General features: G+C 39.8%; 1 protein-coding gene across 1 annotated transcript; it reads right to left on the bottom strand.

Moving 5' to 3' along the window:
- Positions 1-4221: 4221 nt before the first annotated feature.
- On the bottom strand, positions 4222-13101 carry adnp2b (ADNP homeobox 2b). Its single transcript, XM_036515825.1, has 3 exons — positions 12994-13101; positions 11675-11767; positions 4222-7488 (listed from the first exon to the last, which is right to left on the bottom strand). Exons 1-3 carry the CDS (start codon positions 13099-13101, stop codon positions 4738-4740), a joined length of 2952 nt encoding a protein of 983 aa, XP_036371718.1. The 3' UTR covers positions 4222-4737.
- Positions 13102-24657: the final 11556 nt, after the last annotated feature.

Genomic DNA, 24657 nt, shown 5'->3' with positions numbered 1-24657 from the left:
CTGCAATTTGCTCAGCGACCTATTTTTAAAGATAAAATTTATTGTTATGCCTGTTAAATTAACAGGTTAGCATGTTATGCCTGTTCAATTAGAAGTGAAACACATTACACAAAATATCTGGAATATATTTGGAGGACCTCAGTTTTCAATGAAGTAGTAAATAACAACAAACACCCACAACAGTACAGTAGTTTATACAGTACAGTAGTTAATACAGGAGTTTATTTCTGATTATTACAGGAAGATGTAGGCATAGGGCAGTAGCATTTTTACAAAAAAACTAATTCACTGGTGACTATTGTGAGCTCACCAAGTACTTATTTTGACAGTTTATCATTGTTTATAATACAGCACCAAAGTACTGGTTTTCCATCCCAAGCCACATTTAACATTCCATCAGCATTACAATGGAACAACAAAATCCAGCTGGGTTGCAAGAAATCGTCCTATGCATTTCTGTATGCCTTCATGGTCTGTTGTACTACATATTACATATTACACATATTACATCTTGGATGAAAATATACTGAATATATGCATCCATTTGGGCATCCATTCCCAAAGCATGTAAGGCCCATGAAAAGATATTTGTGTTAATAACTAAAATAAAGTCTGCTTGAACAGATATGCAATGTAGAGATAGTAGGTGTAGTAAATAAAGTATTGCAGATTTAAATAAAAGCCAAGAAAGAACAGACAAGAAAAGGCAACTGTGTACAGAAAACTGCTCGGTCTGGGCATAAATACTGAGTAAGGCAGTAATAGCTCATAAGCCTGGATTCAATTGATGCATACTTCACAGATCTCCTCACCAATGTCAGACAGAGATGATTATACATGACTACTGAAGGTCCCTAAAAGGTTTTTAACAGAAGGGTGTTTAAGACTCTATCACAGGCTGCCCGTTTCCCTAATGTCTGTGTACTAGATGGTATCCTCTGCTAAAGCATGCAGGTAGATGCCATAACACCTCAAAGAACAAGCTGAAGCTGTAAATATATAATTGACTTGAAATATAAGAATGGGGTATAAGCAGATACTCTTGCAGCTATTCAAATGCACTTGTAGAGCACCACAGTACAGGCAAGCGACTCACCTTCCCAGTACGTTCTTCGGCTTTCATAATGGTAATTTTTGCCAAATATCATTATACTTCCATGCTGAATGTTTGATACTGTGAATGAAGATGATTTACACCCCCCAAATTTAACTGTAAAACGAATTATTATTCTTCTATAATTGTTTTTAGGCTGAACTCGTACTTGTCATGTTATCTAACCTCCGCCACCCACCCCCAAAAATAAGACCTAGAATTTATGCAAACACCATACGATTCAAATAAAATATAAATGCTAGGTAGTATAACATGCAGAAATGCCAATGCTTCCAGACCAGAAAGGCGAAGTATCAAATGCAATGACAATTCAGAATTCACCCCAATGCAGTGTATATGCATAGTTTAGAATGAGCAAATGCATAACACTAGTATTTCATGGCATTTAAATGCAAATCTAGAATGTCTGGGCATAGAACACAAAAGTTGCTTATGTCTTCAATCTTTAGTCTTTGTTAAAGCATCCGTTTAATAATATGCATTTTGTAAATTCATCTCAAGTATCTCAACTGAAGGGAAGGGGATTCATGTTTGCCAGTTTTGCTGTTTTTATTATTCTATGTGCCACACATCACACAACATAAACTTGTAAAGTGCTCCATGGTGATTTATTTCAAACATTCACATTTTTTGAGGGAAAAAAAAGGAATCAAACTGATGACAGTGTCTATTTCCTCACAGTCTATGTTTTAATGATAAAAAAATGACCCATTACTGGAAAAAACCGCATATCCAAACTGTCCAATAGGAGTGTGATTGAATGGGACTGGCACACATCCGATTTAATCAATACAGTCTTTATTCTGTACAACTGCAACACAATGCTTCAAGTGACACAAACAGAACAGATCTAGAGATGCAATCCTCCAAAACGATCCCGGTCCACGCTACGATAAATCCGCACCCCGGTCAAACCAAACATCCATCATTTGATGTGTCTGTATGCCATATGTGAAACGTTACCCTGATGAGGGAAGGTGATTCTTCCAAAGTGCATTTAGCCAAGAGACAAACCCCTCTCCTGACTGAATTGCATCACAAACATAGGCGTAACACCTTACTGGTTCAGATCAACAAAAACCTTAAGTTGACAAACCAAACATTTAAACTTTCAATGTATGTATGGTCTGCTTGGCATCTTTCAACAATAAGAGAACAAGGTGCAAGGGAAAAAATGGTTCTTTCAAAATATTTTTGCTTCATCCAACATACATGCACAGCACCCAGCCACAGCTTGTCCGTGACAGCTCATTTATGACAGTTTAACTGTCACATGTGTCAGTGCCAGAATCCTGCAGATGAGACCATTTGAAGTGGGTCTATGGATTGCCCCCTAAGTACTGAATGGATTTCTACCCTTGTAAAAGTAGAAATCTGCAAGCAATTCAACAGAAATCAATCCAAGTTATGATCAGAAAGCGCAGAGCTTATCCTGTCAGAGAGGTGTAACGCAAGACACCACTGAACGTTACTGCGATCACATGTGAAACTTGTTAAACCTAGCAAAATGAGCCCTTGGTGAGGAAAGAATGTTATTAGCAGCAAGTCAAAGGTGCCACAGATCCAGTCTATCAGCAGTCTGGGGTCTGATTCCAGATAAACCGTCTTTTGGAAGCATCTTTCTCAGTCTTCACTGTAATGTTTCACACATCTTATACAACATATGCAACGATAAACTTCGACCGGTGACCACTTTAGATTGTACTGCAGAAATTGGTCTTCAAACAATGATCATTGTAGAATATGTGTACAAAAACCTAACCAAGATACTTCGTATGTACAAACAAGAGTTATAAAAAGACAAGTCAACAATGTATTGCAAACGTGGTAAATGACCCAGATCAATTCTCTGATTCATTACGTTTCTAAGTTATGTACATAAACATACAATAACCACACGTAAAGCATATTCCTCCCCCTCAAATACTGGCAAGAAAAAAAAATATATGCGCACGCATGCACGCACACAGCAACAGGAAGGCCATGTTAGGAAGGGGGGATTGTTGTGGCACATACATCTTTGTAGGCAACACTAAAAAATTATTTTTGGTCAAAGGATGCAGAACCAACAGAGGAAGTGGAGGCACAATGAAGTTATGTAAAAAAACAAAGTGGTTCTAGGATAGCAGAAAAGGCAGGATGATTTCAGACCACCATTCCGTTAGGCCGCTGGGAACAGTTCAGTACTGAAGCCCTTTACAGTAACTGCGCAGTGCAAGCACAAAATGACCTATCGCACCGTCCTACCATCATGACTTTTCATAGCTTATAATTAGGCAGAATTTCGACGAACCTGACAAGAAAAAAGAAGCAGCAGTGCTAAACTATTGCCGTTGTCTCCTGGCAAATTTTCATACATTTATCAACCAAGACCTCTTTCAGTGATGAAGAGCATTTCATGCGAGAGAGCTGTGAACATCGTTTCAGCATACTAACAAATGCCAACAGTGCAGATCTGTACCTTATTTGTAAGTTCTCCTTCATCAAATTCAAACAAAAAGCTGTCAAAGTGTGAAAGCCAAGCATGTATATTTGATGAACAAGAACTACTTAAAGCAATTTCAACAAATCGGACAATTCGATAAATGGGAAATTTAAATTTGAATATGTAGTTACCAATATAGCATCACTAGACCAAATATGTGGAATATTGTGCGTAAATGAGCAATGGAACTTACTAAACATGGGAATGGTAAAAATGAGAAACGAATCAATTTACCATAGGAAAAATGGAATATCACTGTAGCTGCTGATATTAATGAAACCAAATGCTACTGGCACAGGCCTAAGTAACTACGCTATGTGCAAACAAGGAAGTCATACAAACTGTGAGTTTTCATTTGTTAACATTCCTTAATTTTAAACAGTATCTCTAACTTTTCAGCTTAGTTGTGCTTTAACTCTTGAACTCAGATGACCCAGTGCTATTAAACAAAATGCTATCATACATAAATAATACATAAGGCTATTGAGCTTCAATAATCTGATTAAATATAAATCATAGCAATAAATGACCAAACACTCAAATAAACAGAGCAATACTTATTTCTACAAATGGAAATAAAATTTTTTCTTAACGGAAAAATGCTTCAATAAAAATTGGGGTACATGACCTCATAAGCTTGGATGACAAGTAAGTTACAGCCACCCAATTTTCAAGGCTAATGACAGTTTTCTTTACCGTTAAACATGCTGCCATCTTATGTACGACAGAGACATTTTCAAAAAAAGTTATTGCTTAAAAAGAAAATCTAACTTAGGGTCAACAGCTTGTATCCAAAATTTACAGGCGTATTAAATGAATAAAGCATACAATGGTTAACATCTCTTGTTGCTAATTACAATTTTTTTCCACAGTCCTTAGTCAACTGTGTGAGACAATGCTGGAGTAAAGTTCTTCATCTGCCATTAAGTCAAGAAAACTGAAGTCATCCATTTGCCAACAATGCTCCACACTTATGTTGTCCGCAGTGCATACATTTTAGGCCAAAATGCATAAATCTGCACAAAGAATTGTGTAACTTGACTACTGTACACTATATAAGTTCCTAAAAAAAGTATTGTACACTGTACACTTTTTTGTTCTAAATCCATCAGTACATGGCTATAGTTATGATAACTATTTAAGCAGCTGTTTTTTCCGGTTCCGTTTCAGGGATTAGAAGGTCGTGCTTCACCTTCTTCAGCTCGGCCATGTTAAAGCCCAGCAGAACTGCAGTCCTGTTCCTCTGGATTGCCCTCATGCATTTGGTGCGCTTGGTGCCGAAGTGGCACGCCACATCGCTCTTGTTGAACCACAGGCGAGAGGCCAGGAGATCCAACTCCTTCTTGGTCAGGTAAGGCTTCCTGTTGAAGTACTTGGTCAGGAACTCCCTGCGGTCTTCGAAGGAGCGCATCTCCATCCCCGTGGGGTCCAGGACGAGCGACACGGGGGGGTCCGGAGGGGCCTCCGGGACCTCCACCTTCCTCCGCTTGGCCGCCCGGGCCTCCCGCTCCCGCTTATTGGCCTCCACCGCCTCCCGAACCGCCATCTCGAGCTTCAGCATGCTCTGCAGCTCAGTCTCGTTGGCCGCGGCCCTGGGGACGGGTGCCGGGGCGGTGACCTGCGGGGCGGGCGTGATCACAGGAGGCGCCTGTGGAGGGGGCCTGTTTGCAGCGGGTGCCGCCTGGCTGTTGGGGTCCGGGGTTATCAGCCTCTCCACATCTTTGCTGGCCTTTGGCGCGCACTTGCATCGCTGTACATGGATGGAGATGGCCTTGGGCGTGGTTTTCCCCGTATACACCCCACTGCAGTATATGCACTTAAACGCTGGGGTCTTCAGTATGGCATGGATAGTGGGCACAATATAGTGCTTGACCTTAAGATGCAGATTGTAATTCTCTGCACCGTGCAGTTTTTCGGGACAGAAGGGGCAGATGGTGATGCCAGTCTTATTTATAAGCGGCCTGCTGACCGGTTGAACGGCTGACCCCGGAAACATCTTCAAGAAGATCAGGTCTAGAGAACTCGTGACGAGAGCCAGGTTTAACTCCTTGTCGCCCATTAGCTCTTTAGGGGCAGTGGTGTTTATGTCAAAGTACGGAAACAAAAGGTTGCCGTAGTCATCGGTATACAGCCGATACTCCCGCCTCATATAGTCACAGTTGGCCTTCTGCATAGAACTGTGCTCTGTGTTTGTGTGGTCCATGAGCTGTTTGATTGAGTAGAAAATTCCTGAACAATACAAACAATTCAGGCCATGCAACAGGTGCTCAAACAGTCCTTTCTCCGACAGCAGGACTTTGCACATCAGGCATTTGACCGTTTTATCGGGCATCTTCTTCAAAAAGGGCGCTCTCGCCGCCAACCCTTTCAGCCTGCTGGATTTGTTGGAGGCCTTGTGAGCCACCTCTGTGTGCACCTGGTACACGTTGGAAGGGAAGAGCTCGTTGCACACTGGGCACGTGATCCACTTCTTGGCCTGTTTGGAAGCAGCAGAGGGGTCCAGCACGCAGTCGTCCAGCGACTTGTTTGGCTGCGGCAGGACGGTGCTGTTGATCTGGCTCACCGGGACGGGCCCTTTGCCAACGACGGGGACGCCGCCGGGCTGGACTGGCATGGTGACCTGCAGGGGTGCCAGGGTGTAGGTGGGCAAGCCGTTGACCTTGTTTCCCGTGGGGATCAGGTGGCTGAGGAGAGACTGCGACGTGAGCATGGTGCCCCGGGGGGTGGGCTGGTTCAGAGGGAGCCTCTGGGTCACGAGCAGGGGCTGGGGGGCTGGTGCCCGCAGGCCCAGGTTGCCCTGGACGTTGACCTGAACGCCCGGCGGGAGGAAGACCGGCCGCGGTGGCGGTGGCAGCTGTGGCGGGGGCACACCCGCCGTGATCGGCAGCGGTTTGGGGGCGTTGTGAGAGACATTCGCCGGGGCTGCACCCGTTGAAGCCTGAACCAGGGGTGTGGTCAGCCCCACTGTCGTGGGCAGGGTGGCTGGGATCCCCCTTGGGGGCTGGGTGCTCTGAAGAGCGGCCACCGCCGAACCAGGCCTCAGCAAGCCTTTGGCCTCCGCGCTGGCCAGCTGCACCAGAGCTGAAGCCTGGGCAGGCAGAAAGGCCGGGCTCGTCCCTGGGGCACACACCAGAGTGGTTGTGTTATGAGGGCCTCCATGAAGCACTGTCCCAGACAGAGGCCCCGCGGTCACTGGACTCCCATCGGGTCGCTGGAGAGCCAAGGTGCTCCCTGTCGGTGGGTCAGCATTCCTGGGAACCAGAGGAGTGTTGTAAACATGCTGCAGCACAGCCTTTGGTGCCAGGTTGGGGAGATACTTCTTCCCAACCTTGCCATGTTCATATATCAAGGCGTTGATGTGCACCTCTAGCTCTTTGTGCTTGTCAGAGGACAGGATGTGGTAGATCAAATGTTCCGAGCTTTCGGCAGCAAGCAAACACATCTTGCAGAAGAACTTGAGGGAGTTCGAACCCTTGGCCCTCTGCTCCACATCCGTCCGCTGCCCAAAGTAGCGGTTCAGCAGAGACATGTAATGGTTCACCAAGACGTGCTTCTTCATGCAGTAAATCATTGTGTCGTGGTAGGAGCATTTCCGACACGAGTATCTCTCCACCGCATTGGATTGCGGGGGCAGTGGTCCAATTGGAGTTTGCGACATAAGGGGCGGGGCCGCTAACGCAGGGGCCTTCAAATGCCCGATATGGAAGATTTTGAAGTGCTTTGCGATGACCCTGGGGTGGCCAATGAACGAGCAGCAGGAGCAGACAGACAACAAACCCAGATCTTGCTCCTCTTCGTGGCACCGCTGAATGTGGCCTTTGTAGGTGTACCAGGATCGTGCTGAAAACTTGCACAGACTGCAGCACAGTGTCTGAGTGCGGTATTTCCACTGAAAAGAAAAAAAAAAAAACAGATGGTTAATATTAATTTACACAATCATTTATCACAACCATGCAGTTTTCTTTCAGCTTAGAAGTTTATTAAAAGAGGACATAACACATAATCACATTATTTTTTCTTTGTTCCTAAGAGTATGGTTAAAATTCAGTTTCAAAATTGTTTTCTAGTTCACAGTATTATTGTTTTAAAAGACACCACTTCAAAGTCCTTGGAGTATTTCAAAACTGGACAGCTAGTCCTATCAAAACCCATTTGGTAGGCCTACTTCAATTAGTAAAAAATTACGTTGCCTTTTGTTTTTGTTTTACACAACACATCTTATATTTTATGCCTGCACAGTCACCTACACTTCTTCAAGGAGAACTCTTCTAAAAAATTTAACGTTTGACGTAGCTTTGATGTATTTCACGATACACGCTGTATCAGATGTCGGGAGTGGAAAGCAAGGTTTGCTATTTTTAAAAATTAACTCTACGTTGAAAGGATAACTGCATGCATACTTTGTGATCAACAAGCTTGCAAGTCTGTCTCACTGGCTGATTGTGGCTGAAATCATATGGATCTTACATCTTTATCTGCGCACCTTTGCAGTACAGGTCTTATTTTTGTCATGGTTATATTTTGATCCCACTCAATCGTCATTTGGTGTATTGAATGTTACCAACTTTCTTTGAGCATTTGGTGAGCATAATGTTTTTTTTTTAATAAAAATATGTATGGAATGCACTCCATTATAGTCATTGGTGTTTCGCCACACTGCCCCTGCCATTTCATGCATCTTGCAAGTATGTAATTATAAATGCTTTTTTTTTTTTTAAATCTAAGCAGTGAGTGATGTCCTTCTACAGACAATATTGGCCAAAAATAAGGCAAGCTGACTATAAATTAAAAAAAAAAAATGCAACTTGCTCTATAACGAGAAGCTAGTCAAGATTGCCAATGCCAATGCTAAGTAGCAAAAGGTAGCTAGAGCTGGGCTGTATATCGACTTTTTATGGTATATCGATGTATCTTCAGAGATATAAGATGAGACAATACCGTTTATATCGATATAGTTAAATGTTGCGTTACTTAACCTGTTTCTTCCGTAAAGCCGTGACAGTGTTTGCATCTCTCCTCTCTCACACTCTCCGCGCAACCCCGGCCCCACTCGCTCACAAGTTCTGCTGCAACATGGATTGCAGCTGTATATTTTCAAACAGGGAAGGAAACCCTGTCTTTGTATTTTACTTCGATCAGTCTATTTTAATAAAAGTGCTTGTGACCAGGGTTTCCATTAGCCGGTAATTACCATTTTTTGCCCGGTAAAATTTATTAAAAAACCAATAAATTAAAAACTTGCTGGTCAAAATGTCCGGTAATAATGCTCATACAAAACAGAGCAGTAACGAAGGCTATCCCTAAACAGGACATTCGTGTTTTGGCAGCGAAATGTTTTTATTTATGAGTTCAGTGAGCTGTACCCCGACTGGGCTACACTGGCTAAAATTGCCTGTGTGCTGCCCGTGTCAAGCGTGCCAGCAGAGAAGGGCTTCTCTCTGCAGAATCGAATTAAGACGGCACTGCAAAGTCATCTGGAGGAGAGAGTGACATGGCTTATGCACATTGCAAGCTGCAAAGACACATTGGACACGTTTGATTTGAAGTCGACAGCAGAGGACTTTGCCACAATGAAAAAAAGGAGAAAATAAAATGTTACCTGGTAGCCTATAGGCTACATTTTTTAAACAGGCTACAGATGTTACAGGTTACAGATGTTTCGTAATAGCCTACATTTTAGCGGCTAATGTTGAGGTTTTGCTCAATCGTTACTGTTCGTTTTGCTCAATCGTTACTGTTCATTACATAGTCAAACTGATTTGAGGTCGTTGTCATTCGTCAACCTAGGTGTACATTATATTTGTGTTTGTAACATAGACTGTTATTGAAAAGTGACCAGTAAGTTTCAAATTTGTCCGGTAAAATAAATTCTTCCACATCTCCCATGTGGCTTTGACTTACAACTGAACATTTAGCCCACTTCATAAAAAATACCTAGATATAGATCATGTATCGCGATTCAGCCTAAAAATACCGAGATATGATTTTTGGTCCATATCGCCCAGCCCTAAAGGTAGCCCTTTAGCCTAAGTGACTGTAGTGAGTAGAGAGCCTGCATTCACTAGTTGTAGGGTTCAGATAGCATAGCAGGTGGAAAACAGATAAGCCTGTGGTGACCACATCAAAAATGTGTATCAAACGCTTGGTAAGCACCAAAGGGAGAGAAAAGTTATGATGCTAATTAAGGATAATTCAGTTGCAACTTCTTTAGACATACATGTGGTTGAGATGAGTCATTCATTTCTCACAAAGCAATAAAACCAGCTCATTTGGAATTATTCTGTGGCATCACAGCAATCAAAGTCTTATGAAAATCCAGCAATGCATTTTGCCCCCCGTCTGAGAGAATAACCTTGCTGTTGATGCTGGGAACTGGAAGCAGACAAGAGTAACATTAAAGATCATGATATTTAAAGTGGAGGTAAAAACTGTCACCAAAGATAATGAAATGATTGGCACTGAAGCATTTGGATAAATGTTGAAGTGCTGTTTTTTTTTCTGATATGGAAAATACCAATAATAAAAGCAAAACTAATTTGTGTTTTTGGAAAAACTGACCAGTTTTGGGAGAAATTGAAATCTTATTATTGGACAACAAATAGGAACACAGTCAGATTGCTGACTTCCATGTTAAGATAGAAGATAGAAAATGTGCATTTCCCCCCACTGATTACTGAACCAGTAGACTTTTTAGGTCATTTTTATAATTTTTGAAAAAAATCTCTTCTTTGAAAAGCAGGGTCACCATACAGGAGTGCCATATTTGGGCCGATACGGTATGTATGTATTATCCTTTTACCTTTACTGGAGTAGGAATCCATATCAAAGAGCCATATTTTTTTATTGAGCAACAACATTATCTTAACTGAAATTATTTCATGGTACGATAAACTCCACCACAACCAAAATATCATAATCTCTAGAATGCTTTCCAGAAAATCTCTCTCCCTGTGGATAGACGCATATCATACACATGCAGCCTCAAGCACAGTTTATACTCCACTATCAGACAATATTACACTATTAGCTAGTAGCTATTTCCTGCTATGTGTGCCGTAAACATTATATTATAAACAGTCATGATCTAGTCATAACCAGCTAAATGACGTGAAAATTAGGTCACGATTAGTCTTATATATGAGTACAATAAATACAACTAGCTACATTAGCTAACTAACTAACCAGTGTATCGAATACGAGAGAGTTGTTGGGGGAATATAGCTAGCTATATGTGGTGCCCAGGACACCAGTGGAAAAAATAACAGTAGTCATCTGTAGTAGGTCAGTGTGTCTGGACCTGATTACCATTTTCCTTTCATACCATGCTCCAACAGGAGACTATCATTTTCTTATATTGTCACAGCAACATAAATAACAGAATAATTTGAGATTAGGGTGCACTACAGGAAAGTGTAACGTTACAGTATACACATGCAGAGGGACAGGTGCTGTAGTGGGACAAATAAAAATATCACCCATGTAGAAAAGCTTAGCTATTTATCTGGTATGAATGCCAATTACTGGCATTTTTTAACATAACTGCATAAAGAACTCAATAATCACAACTGGGGTGCTTTCCAGGGAGATAGCTATATAATGTTAGCTGAGCCCACAATCTCCTATTATACCTTCCTGGCAAAAAAAGTTTTATTAAACACCAATGTGTACTTTGTGTGGTATTTTTAATTATCTAGAGAGTTTAGTGGTGAGCGTTGAAACTCCTCACACCCAAACATACTTATTCACCAATCCTGTCAGAACAGAAGTGCATAAAGGGTTTATAGACAGGTGGCATTCTTACAAACACAGCTAGCTAACAGTGGGCTACTGCAGCAAACATGAACAAATCACCCTCATATGTGTTCATATTTCCAATGCAAATCGGTCTTAAATGTAATAAGGCTGTACTGTGTGACATCAGATGGTTTGGCCGCACCACTCATCTGAGAGAGCTAACTACTTATTATCTATTTTATGTTATCCATCAGCTCCGCAGCTCTACGTTCTCCTTCCAGTCTTTCCCTGTGTCGTTTCTATTATGTATTCATCATTCATTATTAGCTATCGTTGCATACCTTTTTTCTCCTCTTCCCATTGTGGCCTTCGGTGAAATCAGCCCAGTCTGTGTTATGAAAAGTTTTGTCACCAGCATCAAAGCTTTGCAGCTCCTGGCAGAGAAGGGGAAAGCACAAGAGTTCACAATAAATAAGACTGATTTTCTTAAATGATAGAATTCCTTCATCTCTGCAGCTTGTCACAAGGACCTTGTCCTTTTATTGTCGATAATGTTAATCTGAACAGAATTACCATTCTGAATGCTAATCACTAAGGCAATATGATACATGGCAGCAAGACTTTAAATTATTTTTCAGATGAGGAAAAAAAAACCATGCAGCAATTTTACAATGGTCTATTGTCAGACTAAAACACTATAATAACTTGGCATACTAATCGTTCAAGGCTTAAATTCTCTCTTTCCCCAAACAGAAAAACACAAGAGTAGCTATGGATTGTTATATAACCATGCCAACTCCTCCATGTGCTGTTCCTTTAATAAAAGCGCTCCCTTTCAGAAAACCTTTCTGCCAGATCACGTGACATGGCAAGTACCCCACCACCACCTACTGCACTGTGATTGGCTAGTCCTTACATCACTGTTACAAGAGCACATAAAAAATAGTTCTGCTGCATGACTCCTCCCTTCACTGGCTGAGCCCACAAAGTGCCCATACATTATACCCACTCAATGAAGACTTACGTCGGAAATGCTAAGGAAAATATACTGGCGACACACTCTATCAAAGGCAAAACAGTCTACTTGTTTTTAAACATAGGCCCCCTATAGATCCAGCCAAAGTCTGCACTTTAGGGAGGACGCTGCCTTAAGCAGCTTTTCAGTGTGCGTGTATGGCATAATGGAAAGGCAGTGTAATGAATACCGAGACACAAGAGAACATGTCAACGTATTAAATCAGATTTAAACATACCCTGGCCTCTTCCCCCAACCCAACTGCACAACACAATCCACTACTGACTGAATGAGGGCGACCATGTGCAGAGATCACTTTAACAGTGCTTGATTCCAGATGTTTCTTTACCTTACTCACAGACAACAGCTAGCACCTAAACGAATACTTAATCACTAATAAGAACAGCTTGTCAAATACATCTCAAAAGTCATAAACCACAGAGGGCAGTGAGACGAAACAATTACACACTTGCTGACTTTAAGCATTTTGGAATTTTGTTAAACCATCATTTTACAACAGCCTGCACACCTTCTCTGTACTCTGCATAATCTAATTGCAGCTAGTTGCAAATATCTGGCTACAAAAAGTGAAAAATACTCAGCACAAACACAACAATGGTGGAAGTAGGGAAAAAAAACACTTACCCCTAGCAAGTTTTTACAATTCTCAAGTCCAATTTCAGACAAAATATTTTTGACTCTCTTCCTTGATCTTCTGATTTTTTCCAAATTACCAACGGGAAGTTGATACATTGTCCCTTCCCTGAAAGAAGAATGAACAGCTGTTGATTCCAGGTGGCACTTTTTCTTGCCTTTCCCATTTCCCATCTCAAACTCTCCGCTCATGTGCCACGTTCAACACAGGCCAAGACGCTAAGAACACACTGACGGCCCTTGAGATCGGAAACCTAGATCGGCGATACGTTCAGGCAAGACAAATTGGCCCAACACTTAGATAAACTTAATTTTGAAGAAGCAACAACAGTACTCTTCCGTCTTTGGAGGCAGTCTTCATTATTTGTACCGTTTAGTGCAAAAGCGTAACTGTGATAACATTACCTATTGCGCAAGTGAGCTATGATGTAATTCAGATAATCTCACTCTTGCCTCATTCCTACTGAGTTGGAAATATGGTGGACTGTATGCATAAAAACAGAACATAAATGTATCATTTCTTTTTAATTAACGCTCCCTACCCAAAATATCCTTACTTCTGCATTTGTTCATTGCTACCCTTTTCAGTTTCAGCTTCAAAAAAATTGCAGGTTGGAGAGCAGATATGACAGCTGAAGGCCACAGAAATCAGTACATTAAAACCACATTTCTGGTCACAAGTCAGACACCTCAGCTTACGTCCACAAATAATGCACATCATAGCTTTCTATTTAAATGCACTTAAACACCATGTGAGGTTGAATACAGGCAAGAGTATTACATTTTGGCAGTGATTATAATCAACGAAACGTCGAAGGACAAAAAAGACATAATCCTCCTAAATATTTTGTGCTTTTTGTAAGATTACTTAAAGCATAATGAAAATGCTGGGCATTTTTAGCACCCAGAAGAGTATTGTTTTGCCCTGTTTTAATGGGTAACTTCAGGGTTGTATTGATCATTTCAGAATGAAGGAAGAAAACAACAGTTGGTTTAACAAGCTTACATACAGCTTACAATTTTTTTAAATGATTTAAATTACTTTTCTCCTTACAATAAGTTCATCAATCACAATGTTTTGTTCTGCACAAGTAACTTTGGAATGTCAAGTTGGAGTCTTGAACTGTAGTACAAAAATTTTATGACAATAAAATATTTTATGAATCCATAGAATTTACACTTGATCCTAGGCATAACAGGTATTTCACTTACATAACCCAAGCATGCGATATTTCAATGTTAACACAGTTTTGAGCATCATTACAAAACTCTCATTGCCTGTATTATTTCTGATGTAATACTGCAGTGCTAATTAAATGAAACCAAACACCTTGAGCTTGTTACTCTGAAGTATGGTTTTCTATTAATTTTGCTAACATTGGTATAGAAACAATTACACATCCAACAGTCCACAACCAATCACTAGGCAATGCAACCAGATGGCATTGTCTGATTGGATAATATTTAGACCAATCACACCGTGCCTTGCGCTGTGCCAGATGGAAAAAAAGGCAGCTGGGGCCTAGTCCTACACCTCCCAACCTTCCATTTTGTTGCAGTTTTTCCATTGCAACTCAGAAGACATTGCAGTTAATAACAAAAAAGTCCTTTACTTCCACCACAAAAGACTACACTGTTAAACTGCCCCCTTTAAAAGTTAGCCATAATATCAAGCAGGCTGTTTGACCCAAAGTCCACAGTCCAAATCTTAAGGGCAAAGCACACTGAAGGCAGAGCAGACAGAATGAACACAAATCTTACTGATTTAAACAGAAAAAATAGCTAATCAAACAGTTCATTATACATAATGGATGCGTTTGCCATTGATGGTCCACATGCCTTTCCACACTCAGGGTTTTCAAGATTCCATTTTCTACAGGCAGCTCCCAAACTAAAGGACATTTAGTTATCTCCAGGGGGCACCCAAAATACATTTTATTTTCATGTGTTTAAATGAATACATTTACTTTTCCTTGTGTTTTCAAAAAAAACTCCAAGTTTAATCACACCTTTAAGTAATCACACTTTATTGTATGTACGAAAAATTCAACATATTAAAATCTACCATAACAAAGAGAACCCCACACATGCACTAATATCCTCTGTATGTCATTGTTCTGTTTGTTCAAAATGTCCCCATACAATTAGGCAGTAGCACTGATTTCATAAGGTACACCACCAGTAGTCTTATGCAGAATGATTGTGGTTCATAATAATGGCATGCAATGAGCAATTCTGCATCCTGTGTGCACTTGCCTTGCATTGCAAATACAAGAACCTTCGTCAATGAGGGACAGTTCTCATTTGTTAACAACACAGCTTTTGGCAGATAAACATATAAATAAATATTACAATGACTATGTAGGTTATGATTCTTTCGGGTGATCAGGAGGTGGGTATAGTCAAACTGTTGTGTATGTGATATGAATACACATCAACTTTATTCCGAAAATATTCCGTGCGATTCTTGTACGTAGGAATAAATTTTAAATTTTCCAGTTTTACACAATCACTAATTGTGTTTAGGGACTAGGGTCCGAGTTAAAAAGGTTAAAAACAAATTAAAAGTTGCTTCAAATTTGTACTCAAAGTTAAACACAAAGCACCACTGTGGCTGGAATAAATGCTGTCTATCTGAATGCAATCTTTTTTTTTAATGCAAAAATCCACTTGTAATTTCACTATAACAAAAAATAAACACCCTGTTGTTACCCGTTTTGCTGTAAATTCTTTCTGTATACAGACCGAGTCACATACTTTAAACTGTTATTACAATGTAGCGCCCATCACTTGCCTGCATTCCACTCCACGTTCAGTTACGTCAGAGACGATGTTCAAAATTAGAACGTGCAGGAGTTCACACAAAGTTAGGCCCAAAGGTTTAGCCTGCTTTGACATTAAATTAAATGTGTATTAAAGAAAGAATATTAATGTCCAAAGCAAACACTTGTCACTGTTTCACTGACGTGAGGTACAGACTACATTACAAAAGCAAAAAAATGACGATAGCTAACGTCACAAATAGCCTATGTACAACAGCATAAATTCCAAATACAACTGTCCAGCTAGCAACATACCATAAAAAGTAGAAAATAAAATGTACAAGTTGGCTAACTACAACCTCTCGCAGATCAGGCATGAGACTTCATTCACAATGGCAACATGACTTAAGTTACTAATCCCTCCTGTACACTTCACTACTAAACTATCTTCCCTATCTATTGCCTTAGGCTAATCAGTACACACTGAATATTACCATCTTACCAGATATTTTGTTGCTGGCGACCCAGTCTTTTCCAGTAAGTCAATATGTTTGTTACAAATTCACTAGCTAGCTACGCCTTCCATTATCGCCTGTAGCTAGGTAGTGAGGTCAACCACAAATGTACTGTCACTTACTTCTCCAAGAATACAAAATTAAAAGAGTGAACTGACGGTGTTTTTTTACTGTCAGTTGGAAAAATGAACTTGCTAGCTAGCTGGATAACCACCTAGATACATGTATTTGCTGACTAGGTTAGACAGTTTGCAACGCCCCCCACCACTGCACGTCAAGCAGCATCTTTGTAACTTGACATCTGCTATTTCAGTAACTAGCTGTCTAACATTAGCTGGGTCTGAATCAAGAGACGGCGATTCTAGAACGCAGTCACAGTTTAAACATACAGCTATCTAGTCAGTTGTCCAACACGGTCTCTTTATCAAGCTATTTGTTTCATTCAGCTAACTAAGCGCAGTCAGTTAACTAGTAAAGTCAAAAAGCGAGGTAGCTAAAACCAGCCCCACTCAGAACAATGTAGCCAGTTAACTAGCACCATATACCTCGCTGAAAATCTGTTCCAATAGAAATGCGATCTAGGTAAGATGCAAACTAAGCATGCACTGCAATGTAGTCAGCAGCGTGGCGAAGCAAAATACAACATAAAGGTAATATATCTAGCAAGTGAACCTGCCAGCAAGCTGGGTAGCTAGTCATTCTATCTACCTCGTCAGCCTGCTTACATACTAGCTGCAACATTGCCACTTGCAGACAGACAGCTATCTAGATATGGTATTTCAAATATTAAACATAGCTTGTTTGCAACCACAATGAGCACAGGTAGTTGGAAAGTCATCTAGACAACTAGCTACCAACTGTCTGAGACGAGACAGGTTGGCGCTGCCTAGCTGGGTGAGCGGGTTGTGAGTGGCTAGCCTGCACAGTGTGTTGCACTCTCGCCCGTGACTCCGTAGCTAGCTAGCGAACGATACCTTTTTTTTTTCGTCTAGGTTGAGGAGGGAGCTCTCGCTTTCTGTGTCAAGTCTACTTTCACCAATCCGCGAGCGCCGCTCCGCCGGTGACACCGCAGCACGGCCGCAGACAGCTGCACTCGGACTAAAAGATGAGCCCTCGTGCTCCTCCAAACAATACGCAGTCGCCCAGCGGTGCTAATACGACGGAATTATTTCTCGTCAGCCGTGCGGATTTCTTTCATTGTGCTGCATCACCCTCCTCCTGAAAGGGGAAAAAATGGCGCTCGAGATAACCAGGAAATGACGTTTTGCGTTTTTTAATTTGCATGTCGCAGGCTTGACCAATCAGGTAAAGGTGACCCTAATATTGAACAACCTTGAAAATGTTATTTGTGGCCAACATTCAAAGTTACTTGTGTCAAGCAATTTGCTACACTTCACTTTGTGGACTAGTTTCATGAATGAATGTTTAATGGGTGTCAATTTAGGCAGGCTGCAAGTTAGGGTGAAACCAATAGGTGGGCGTGTCTTAATAGACAGATGTGTTCTTACATTGTCACGTGGTGTAATTTAAGAACAACGAACCACTTGCTTGGAAATGGGGCCAAGTGGGAGTGCCATAATAGGTGTTGCAGTGACATCATATCTTGCCATTTGTCATCAACCAATAGTGATTTATTCTCAAACATAAGAATAACAGTAACTAGAACTAGAACTAGAACTGGGGGAGGGGGGGGTTACTGAAATAGCTACTGACTGGAAATGTCTCATTTAATGTATGAAATAGGGGGAGAACAATGAATTAATATATGACCACATTGACATGCAACCATTATGGCTCGTTCTTCATGAGTATATCATAACCAGTTCGCCAACATCGTTGTCATGTACTCTGCTTTATGTCAGTTATGTTATGTCAGATATGTTTTTCTCTCCCAATAACATCAAGAAATGGGGCTTTGATTCCTCAACAAACCTGTTAGCTAGCTGGCACGGTTACTTGACATGAACATCCATTTTTACGTCATCTTATGTGCTGTTTTAGTATTGTTGCATGCATAATTAATACCACTGAGATACCAGCCAAGAATATTTGGAGTAGCAATCCAGAATGGGTAGTGTCTGTCTCACTCCTGCTATCAGCTGTATCATGAATGTGTATCATATCTGGGTAACATTTAGTGTCGACAATTTGTACGTTAAACATGTTTGGTGTTCAATTTAATTTAATTTATTCTTTCTCAAAAATGAGAATCCCTGAATCTCCGAGAATCTCCATGACGCAGCATAAAGTTTTTATATTTTATTCTTGGGATATTCACAGTAGTTGATCAACTTGCTCCAACGACATAGTTGGTCAGGGTGTGGCCACAGTCGTTGATAAAAAGTGTTGGAATACATAGCCAAGACTTTGGAAGACAGCTCATTTACAAATGCATTCAGAGTCTGAACAAACTCGAGGTGGGCTATAGTGTCTGCAATTATAGCTAACCTCTCCTCTATCAGGTAGTAAACAGCCCACACTAGCTGTCTTCTCCATCAGAAACAATAGTCTTATCTCTGTCCATTCATTGTTTAATTAAATAATATAAATTGCTAGCTAATACTGACAAATAGCTTTAAGTTAGCTAAACAATAGGCCCACTAGCGAGGTAGTCCTCAATATCCTACCAAATAGTGGATTTCATGAGTTTGCTGCTGTTACATCAAACAGCACTGGCCTCTCCTAAACCAGGCAGATCAATTTGTTCTTGTTCTCATCTGTCCAAAATGCTGCCATAACTGCTGTCAGACTCTTTTATCCTGGGAGAACAGGAAAGTGAGCCATATTCTTCCTTCTCATTGTAACTCTTTTCTGTTCTCTTCTGGGGATGCCCCCTGCATTCTCATGAGCTCAGTGTTGAAATATTCTCACCAACAGATGATGCTGATCCTACACATTGAATTGGGAATGACAGCCATCGATCGTGTGTGACTACAGACTACATGTGGGACACACCACTGTGAATACAGTCCAACAACAGTTTTTGACCAACCATTGGGGGTGTGTGTTGCCTGCTTTAGTCTCACTGCTATCCTGCTGCACCTTCAACACATATAGTCATTACGCATATAGACATTATGCATTTGCATAATTTTTTCTGACATCACAATGCTGTTTGCATGTAGTTCACATACTGTACTACCAACACTCAGTGTGCCCGCATCCACTAGTGGGCAGATGTGTGAGTCCACTCATTCTATAAGCTTGCATTGAAAAACTGAGCAAGTAGATTCTTTGCAAAATGTCTTCTCTTTCCTTTTTGTAGCACTAAATAGAGGCGGGGCTTTCTCTGGGAAAAAATGACTAATTTTTTATTACTGCCTAGCAGTGGTGAGCAGGGAACTGCTAAATTGTTAGTATATGTTTAAACATTTTGAGAAATGCATTGTGCTATGTACATAGCTAGGGTAAACTACGCAGCCCTTCCCTAGCAGTACATAGCGGTGACATTCAGAATATCTGTACTGAGTATGTATGCTTTTTACAATTTTTTCCAATTGTTTCAAATGTCAACAAACAGAATACAAATAATTGAGGCCTTCTTTGGCTCTATTAATCAATAAACCACTTTTTTTTAGCAATTTTGTCTAATCACAACTTAATGATATGTATAACATGTATAAATTCATTATTCAAATTTGATCCAATTATTAAAGTGATTTCAGTTTTAAGTTTTAAGGCCCTAAAGTAAACAAACTACTGCAGCTCTGTTAACTGGTGGGTTTTGTTTTAACTAATTCTACAAAGATGCTAACTTCCTGTACTCCCATAAGTCCTCAAAAAAGCTCTTGACTTCTGCATAACTCAGTTTTCTCAGCTGTATTTACATGTTTTTAATTTCCTTGGATTTTATAAGTTTAGTCTAACCATAATTTAAAGTTGTGGCAGCTACTCACATTAAAATCATTTTGTGTAATTTAACATTTTGCATAAATTAACTACTCAGATGTTAAGGACAATGAGGTCAGAGTAAAAATGACTAAGCATCTGGTATGAGAATAATTGTTTTCTCTAAAAAAAAAATAGCAATTAAAATATGTGTAGCTAAAATGTCTATGGACAACACAGTTATGATTTTTTTTTAAGTATGAGAAGGTTTAACCTGATATACATCAGTGTACATCACACAAAAAGAATAAAAATAAATATCAGTAACGATCAATACATTTGCTAGCTATAAAATTAATTATGGTGATGTTTATTTTTACCATTACTGCTATTATTACACTGTTATTGGGGTTCAACGCTGTCAACACTTTTTTCTACAGAAATTAATGAATGCATTTCTACACATTTATTAAATATAATTATTAATAGAGACAGTTGAATATGTAATAAATATATAACAGCTTGGCAATCACTGAAATAAAAAAATTCATTTTTTTATTCACTTTTTTGTTTTAAAATGCACTCATCATATATTCAGCAGTTTGTTTTACCATTAATTTTCAGCTTTTTCCGGACCAACATGACGCACAAGCAAATCAAAATGGAAAGTTTATTATCTATTTATAACCTGCCTCCAATGTATCAACCAGTTTATCAACCTTCTTTGCCACAACTGATATACAGCAACATATATGTGTCCCATTTTTAGGTGGCACTTTCCTGCTATATAGCATACACAGCATTAAAAATATAATCCATTTGTCTTAACGTGCTCTTTTGTGATTTCCACCAAACTACTGATATAGCCATGCCATTCTTTTGTATGCCAATGCAATATAGTGGAGTGCTGATAGTGAAGGAATAAATCCTTTTGACCAAACCTTTTCAGTAAATGTAGGGTTCACTGTTCTAAAAGAATTGTTCATTTGAGTGACCAGCCTGACAGCCCCAAATCCTTTAAACACCCACTGTGTCAGCCCATAGAAAAAAAAAAGGTGTTTGCTCAGTTCTTCCATTACTGTCAGTTCACTCAGTTCATTCAGTTCTTTCAGTACATAAATATGTAGATCTGATCCAATACACTGACTCACTGATTTGTTCAGCTCGTCTTGTACTTTCAGTTCTGGTTCTTTCAGTGTGAGGTTGTGAGTCTTTTTCAGTTTGTTCAACATATTTCTATCTCTGACCACTATAGTAAACTGGAATGTGGAAAGACAACCCACAAAATGTATCTATAGCCGCTATGTTTATTCCTTTCAAGAAGTAATATACTTGACATGCTATATATGCAGAGCTATCAAGACAGTCACACATCCCCCAACACCATGTAATATTCTGTTCATCACAGTTCAGACCCAAAAAGCACTCACTGACAAAAAAATGCTCAAGTTATTCTAAAACGTAGGTACTTTTGATATATATTTTTTTTCATATCACTACCTAGATGGCAAGTTTTGGTAACCTTACTCATGAAATGTTTCAGAAGATTCCCGGACTGAGCACACTGTACAATTCGACACATCCATCTCAAAACACGATAAATAAAATCAGTCTTACTTTATCTAATTGTTAAAGCGTCTATCATGTTCTCATTTTTAAAACTCCAAATCACCATGAGACACAGCATTTGGCCAGGTGTTAGGTAACTACTACATGTTTATTTTAGACTTGATATGTATTACACTCATGCCTGTCTATTTTAAAGCTCGAACTTGGTGAAGACTGTTGACAAACCGACCTCAATTTATCCTAAGAAAGCGTCGTGAGGCATTTAAATGACGTCATTACGCGCACGTACTCTTATGAATCGTTCTGACATCACTCATCCTTAATTTTTGCACTTGCCAAACCCCTGTCATACATACTCGTTGCATCCTTAAATGATCACTGGATCACAACTCCAAGCTTCTACAACAGCTACAATAAACACTTACGGCGTCTTTTGAAACACACCAGGTTTGAAAAACGAAACCCTCCTTTAAGGTCAGTGTACATGGCATGCTGATGACACAAAGTGGAATGGAACCATTTTTAGTCTTAACTCCAACATACTCTGTGGAAGACACTTGGCAATATGCTTGGAAGTGCATAGCATACCAATTACAAATACGTAGTTGTCTATTCAAGTATGCGAAACACAGACTAAGTAGGGCAACGAGTTCCGCAGATGCTGTGTGCGGATAATGTTTATACCATTTTAATTGATGATTTTTACATAATACGCAAATTTTATGGAAAAAACTTCGTTACCCGCTTTCAGAAAAAAAACAGGTTCGAAGAGTGATCACAAAAGCGCTAAATTAACAAAATTACCTGGTGACATCGAGCAAGCTACTGCAAATGCCAAAAAGTATCAAAATGATGTTGCGGTTATTTTGCTGACGAGCAAGCAAAATCTCTTTTTTTCTGTGTTGGCTGTACATAACCAACTATTCCAGATTTCCGATGTTTTGCGGCTCCCCTGGGGGTTTGGTGATATTTTGGTGACATCGGAAATTGTGATGGCGGCTTCTTGGTTTTGAAAGCTTTTCAATAATCTCCGACCCAGCTGTAAAAAGAATAATAACTGAAAGATGTAACTGCCGATTTAATAGCCAGCTGAGAGGTATCTGCTCAAAGTATTTCCATAGTTATAACATCAGTATTAGCGCACTTTAGCAAGTTAGGGGGAGCAGTGCATCATTTAAGACTGATGATGGCTTCAAAAAATTAGCCAATCACAAGGAAACACAGCACACTCTAAATTCTAAATCCTGGTCTTAATGCAGGTAACTGCAAGGCTTAAGCATAAAATCGGTAAAAGTAGGGGTAAAATTCCAAATATGTGTAATGGTACAATAATAACAGCATCACAGATTTAAACTCCGTGTGGAACAAAGGTGTTAAAGGACTCGGGCGGAGAATGCAGTTTCACAGGTATGTGTTTTGTAAGGACAAACGTGAGGTTAGAGTGTAAAACTGGATTACTTTGTGAGCAGTGGAATATTTGTGGTTGATCATATATTACAGTAAGTTAACAATAAACTTCCATTATATCAAAATTATGCATTACGCAGAAAGTTTCTTTCTGCCCTTTGAGGGTGTATAGTTAATTTATCAAGGACAGGATAATATTAAAAACATTGATCACATGCCACGTGATGCAGTGTAGCAACATTACACACAGGCTACTTTTCATTGGTGGTCCAGGATCAGATGGACTAAATAAAATATCATACATACTGTACATGCACAGAGCATTAACGAATCAAATTGAGAAAGAAGAGAATGACAAGTGAAGTAGCTCCTTTTTACAGGTTACCAAGAGTCATTTCACTGAGGCGAGCAGTATGCTGAAACAATTTAATGTTTAGCCTCATCTTTTTTCTAAAACGTTGAGTGAGAATATTTTAGGAATCTAGCTACTGAAATTGTTTTGACCTGTGAAATTGTTACAGGGTTACATAAGGGTGTGATGAAATTCTTTTAAAGATGGTAGCAATATTTTTCTTCAGATTTGTTGCCTGAAGTTTGGAATTTGGCTTGTACTTGTAGCTGTATCTCTTACCTTGTATTTGTAGCATGTTTTTGCCTAGGTAGTATAGCGGCACTTGTCCCAGTGACTGCATTCGATATATGTAACCTTAGATCAGATTAGTTCGGGCTTGCTACATCGACCTTGTGCTCAGCTTCAGCACTATCTGCATTGTATGACCTGTACACATCTTGCCCGTGTGCCTGTTTGCCCACTATATGCACTTTTGTACATCGCTTTGGATATAAGCATCTGCTAAATGAATAAATGTAAATGTAAATTTATTAACATCCTTACTGAAAACAAAGGCATTGATTAGGAATACCACACTAGCTTGTACATCTGTGTTCACCTATTACGTTCAGTTTATATACAGCAGGTGCTACTACTTTAACATGATTTAACCATGGCTTTTATGGCACTGCTGTTTATTGCTTATATGTAGGTTGGCTCAAAAATTATATCCCATAGGGTTTCTGGAAAAATGACTTTCTCCCCAGCTCAGTGATAACTGCAAAATTAAGACAAGAAGAGAGAATAAATTTGTTTTACTTGTGGGAGGGTACCTCACATCAATCTGTGGCTGTATAATTCACTGGATAAAATGCAAGAAGGCCATGAATTTATCACACAACAGTGGGAGAAATAAATATGACTTAAAAAAAATGGGGAATTTTAAGGGCATGATGTGTTTATGAGAAATGCAAGTGTAATAAAATTAATGGCCCAGAAACAGTCATACATTTTTTTCCCATGTATTCACTACATCTCCATTGGGACATGTCTTTGGGCTCTCCCTGTACAATTTTGCCTCTCATATGTTTTTCTTAAGCACAGATGTACTGTAAACCAGGAAAAGAACATGAGTACAGTATTTATTGGAAAAAGCTGAAACCATTTTAATCGTACAACACAACTGTACAGTGCTACAACCGTTGTCAGCATGAAATGTGAGACTAATATGTCAAATGCAGTG

The sequence above is a fragment of the Megalops cyprinoides genome, chromosome 21 (genome assembly GCF_013368585.1).
Source record: "Megalops cyprinoides isolate fMegCyp1 chromosome 21, fMegCyp1.pri, whole genome shotgun sequence".
Taxonomy (NCBI): Eukaryota; Metazoa; Chordata; class Actinopteri; order Elopiformes; family Megalopidae; genus Megalops; species Megalops cyprinoides.
This window is presented reverse-complemented; position numbering and strand designations above follow the sequence as displayed.

Excerpts from the sequence above, each read along its gene's own strand:
- adnp2b (XM_036515825.1), bottom strand. The coding sequence starts at position 13,101 with ATGTATCAACTTCCCGTTGGTAATTTGGAAAAAATCAGAAGATCAAGG. Across the intron at positions 11,768-12,993 it reads ATTGTAAAAACTTGCTAGGG|GAGCTGCAAAGCTTTGATGC; the intron begins GTAAGTGTTTTT and ends CTTCTCTGCCAG. Across the intron at positions 7,489-11,674 it reads ATGGGAAGAGGAGAAAAAAG|TGGAAATACCGCACTCAGAC; the intron begins GTATGCAACGAT and ends TTTTCTTTTCAG.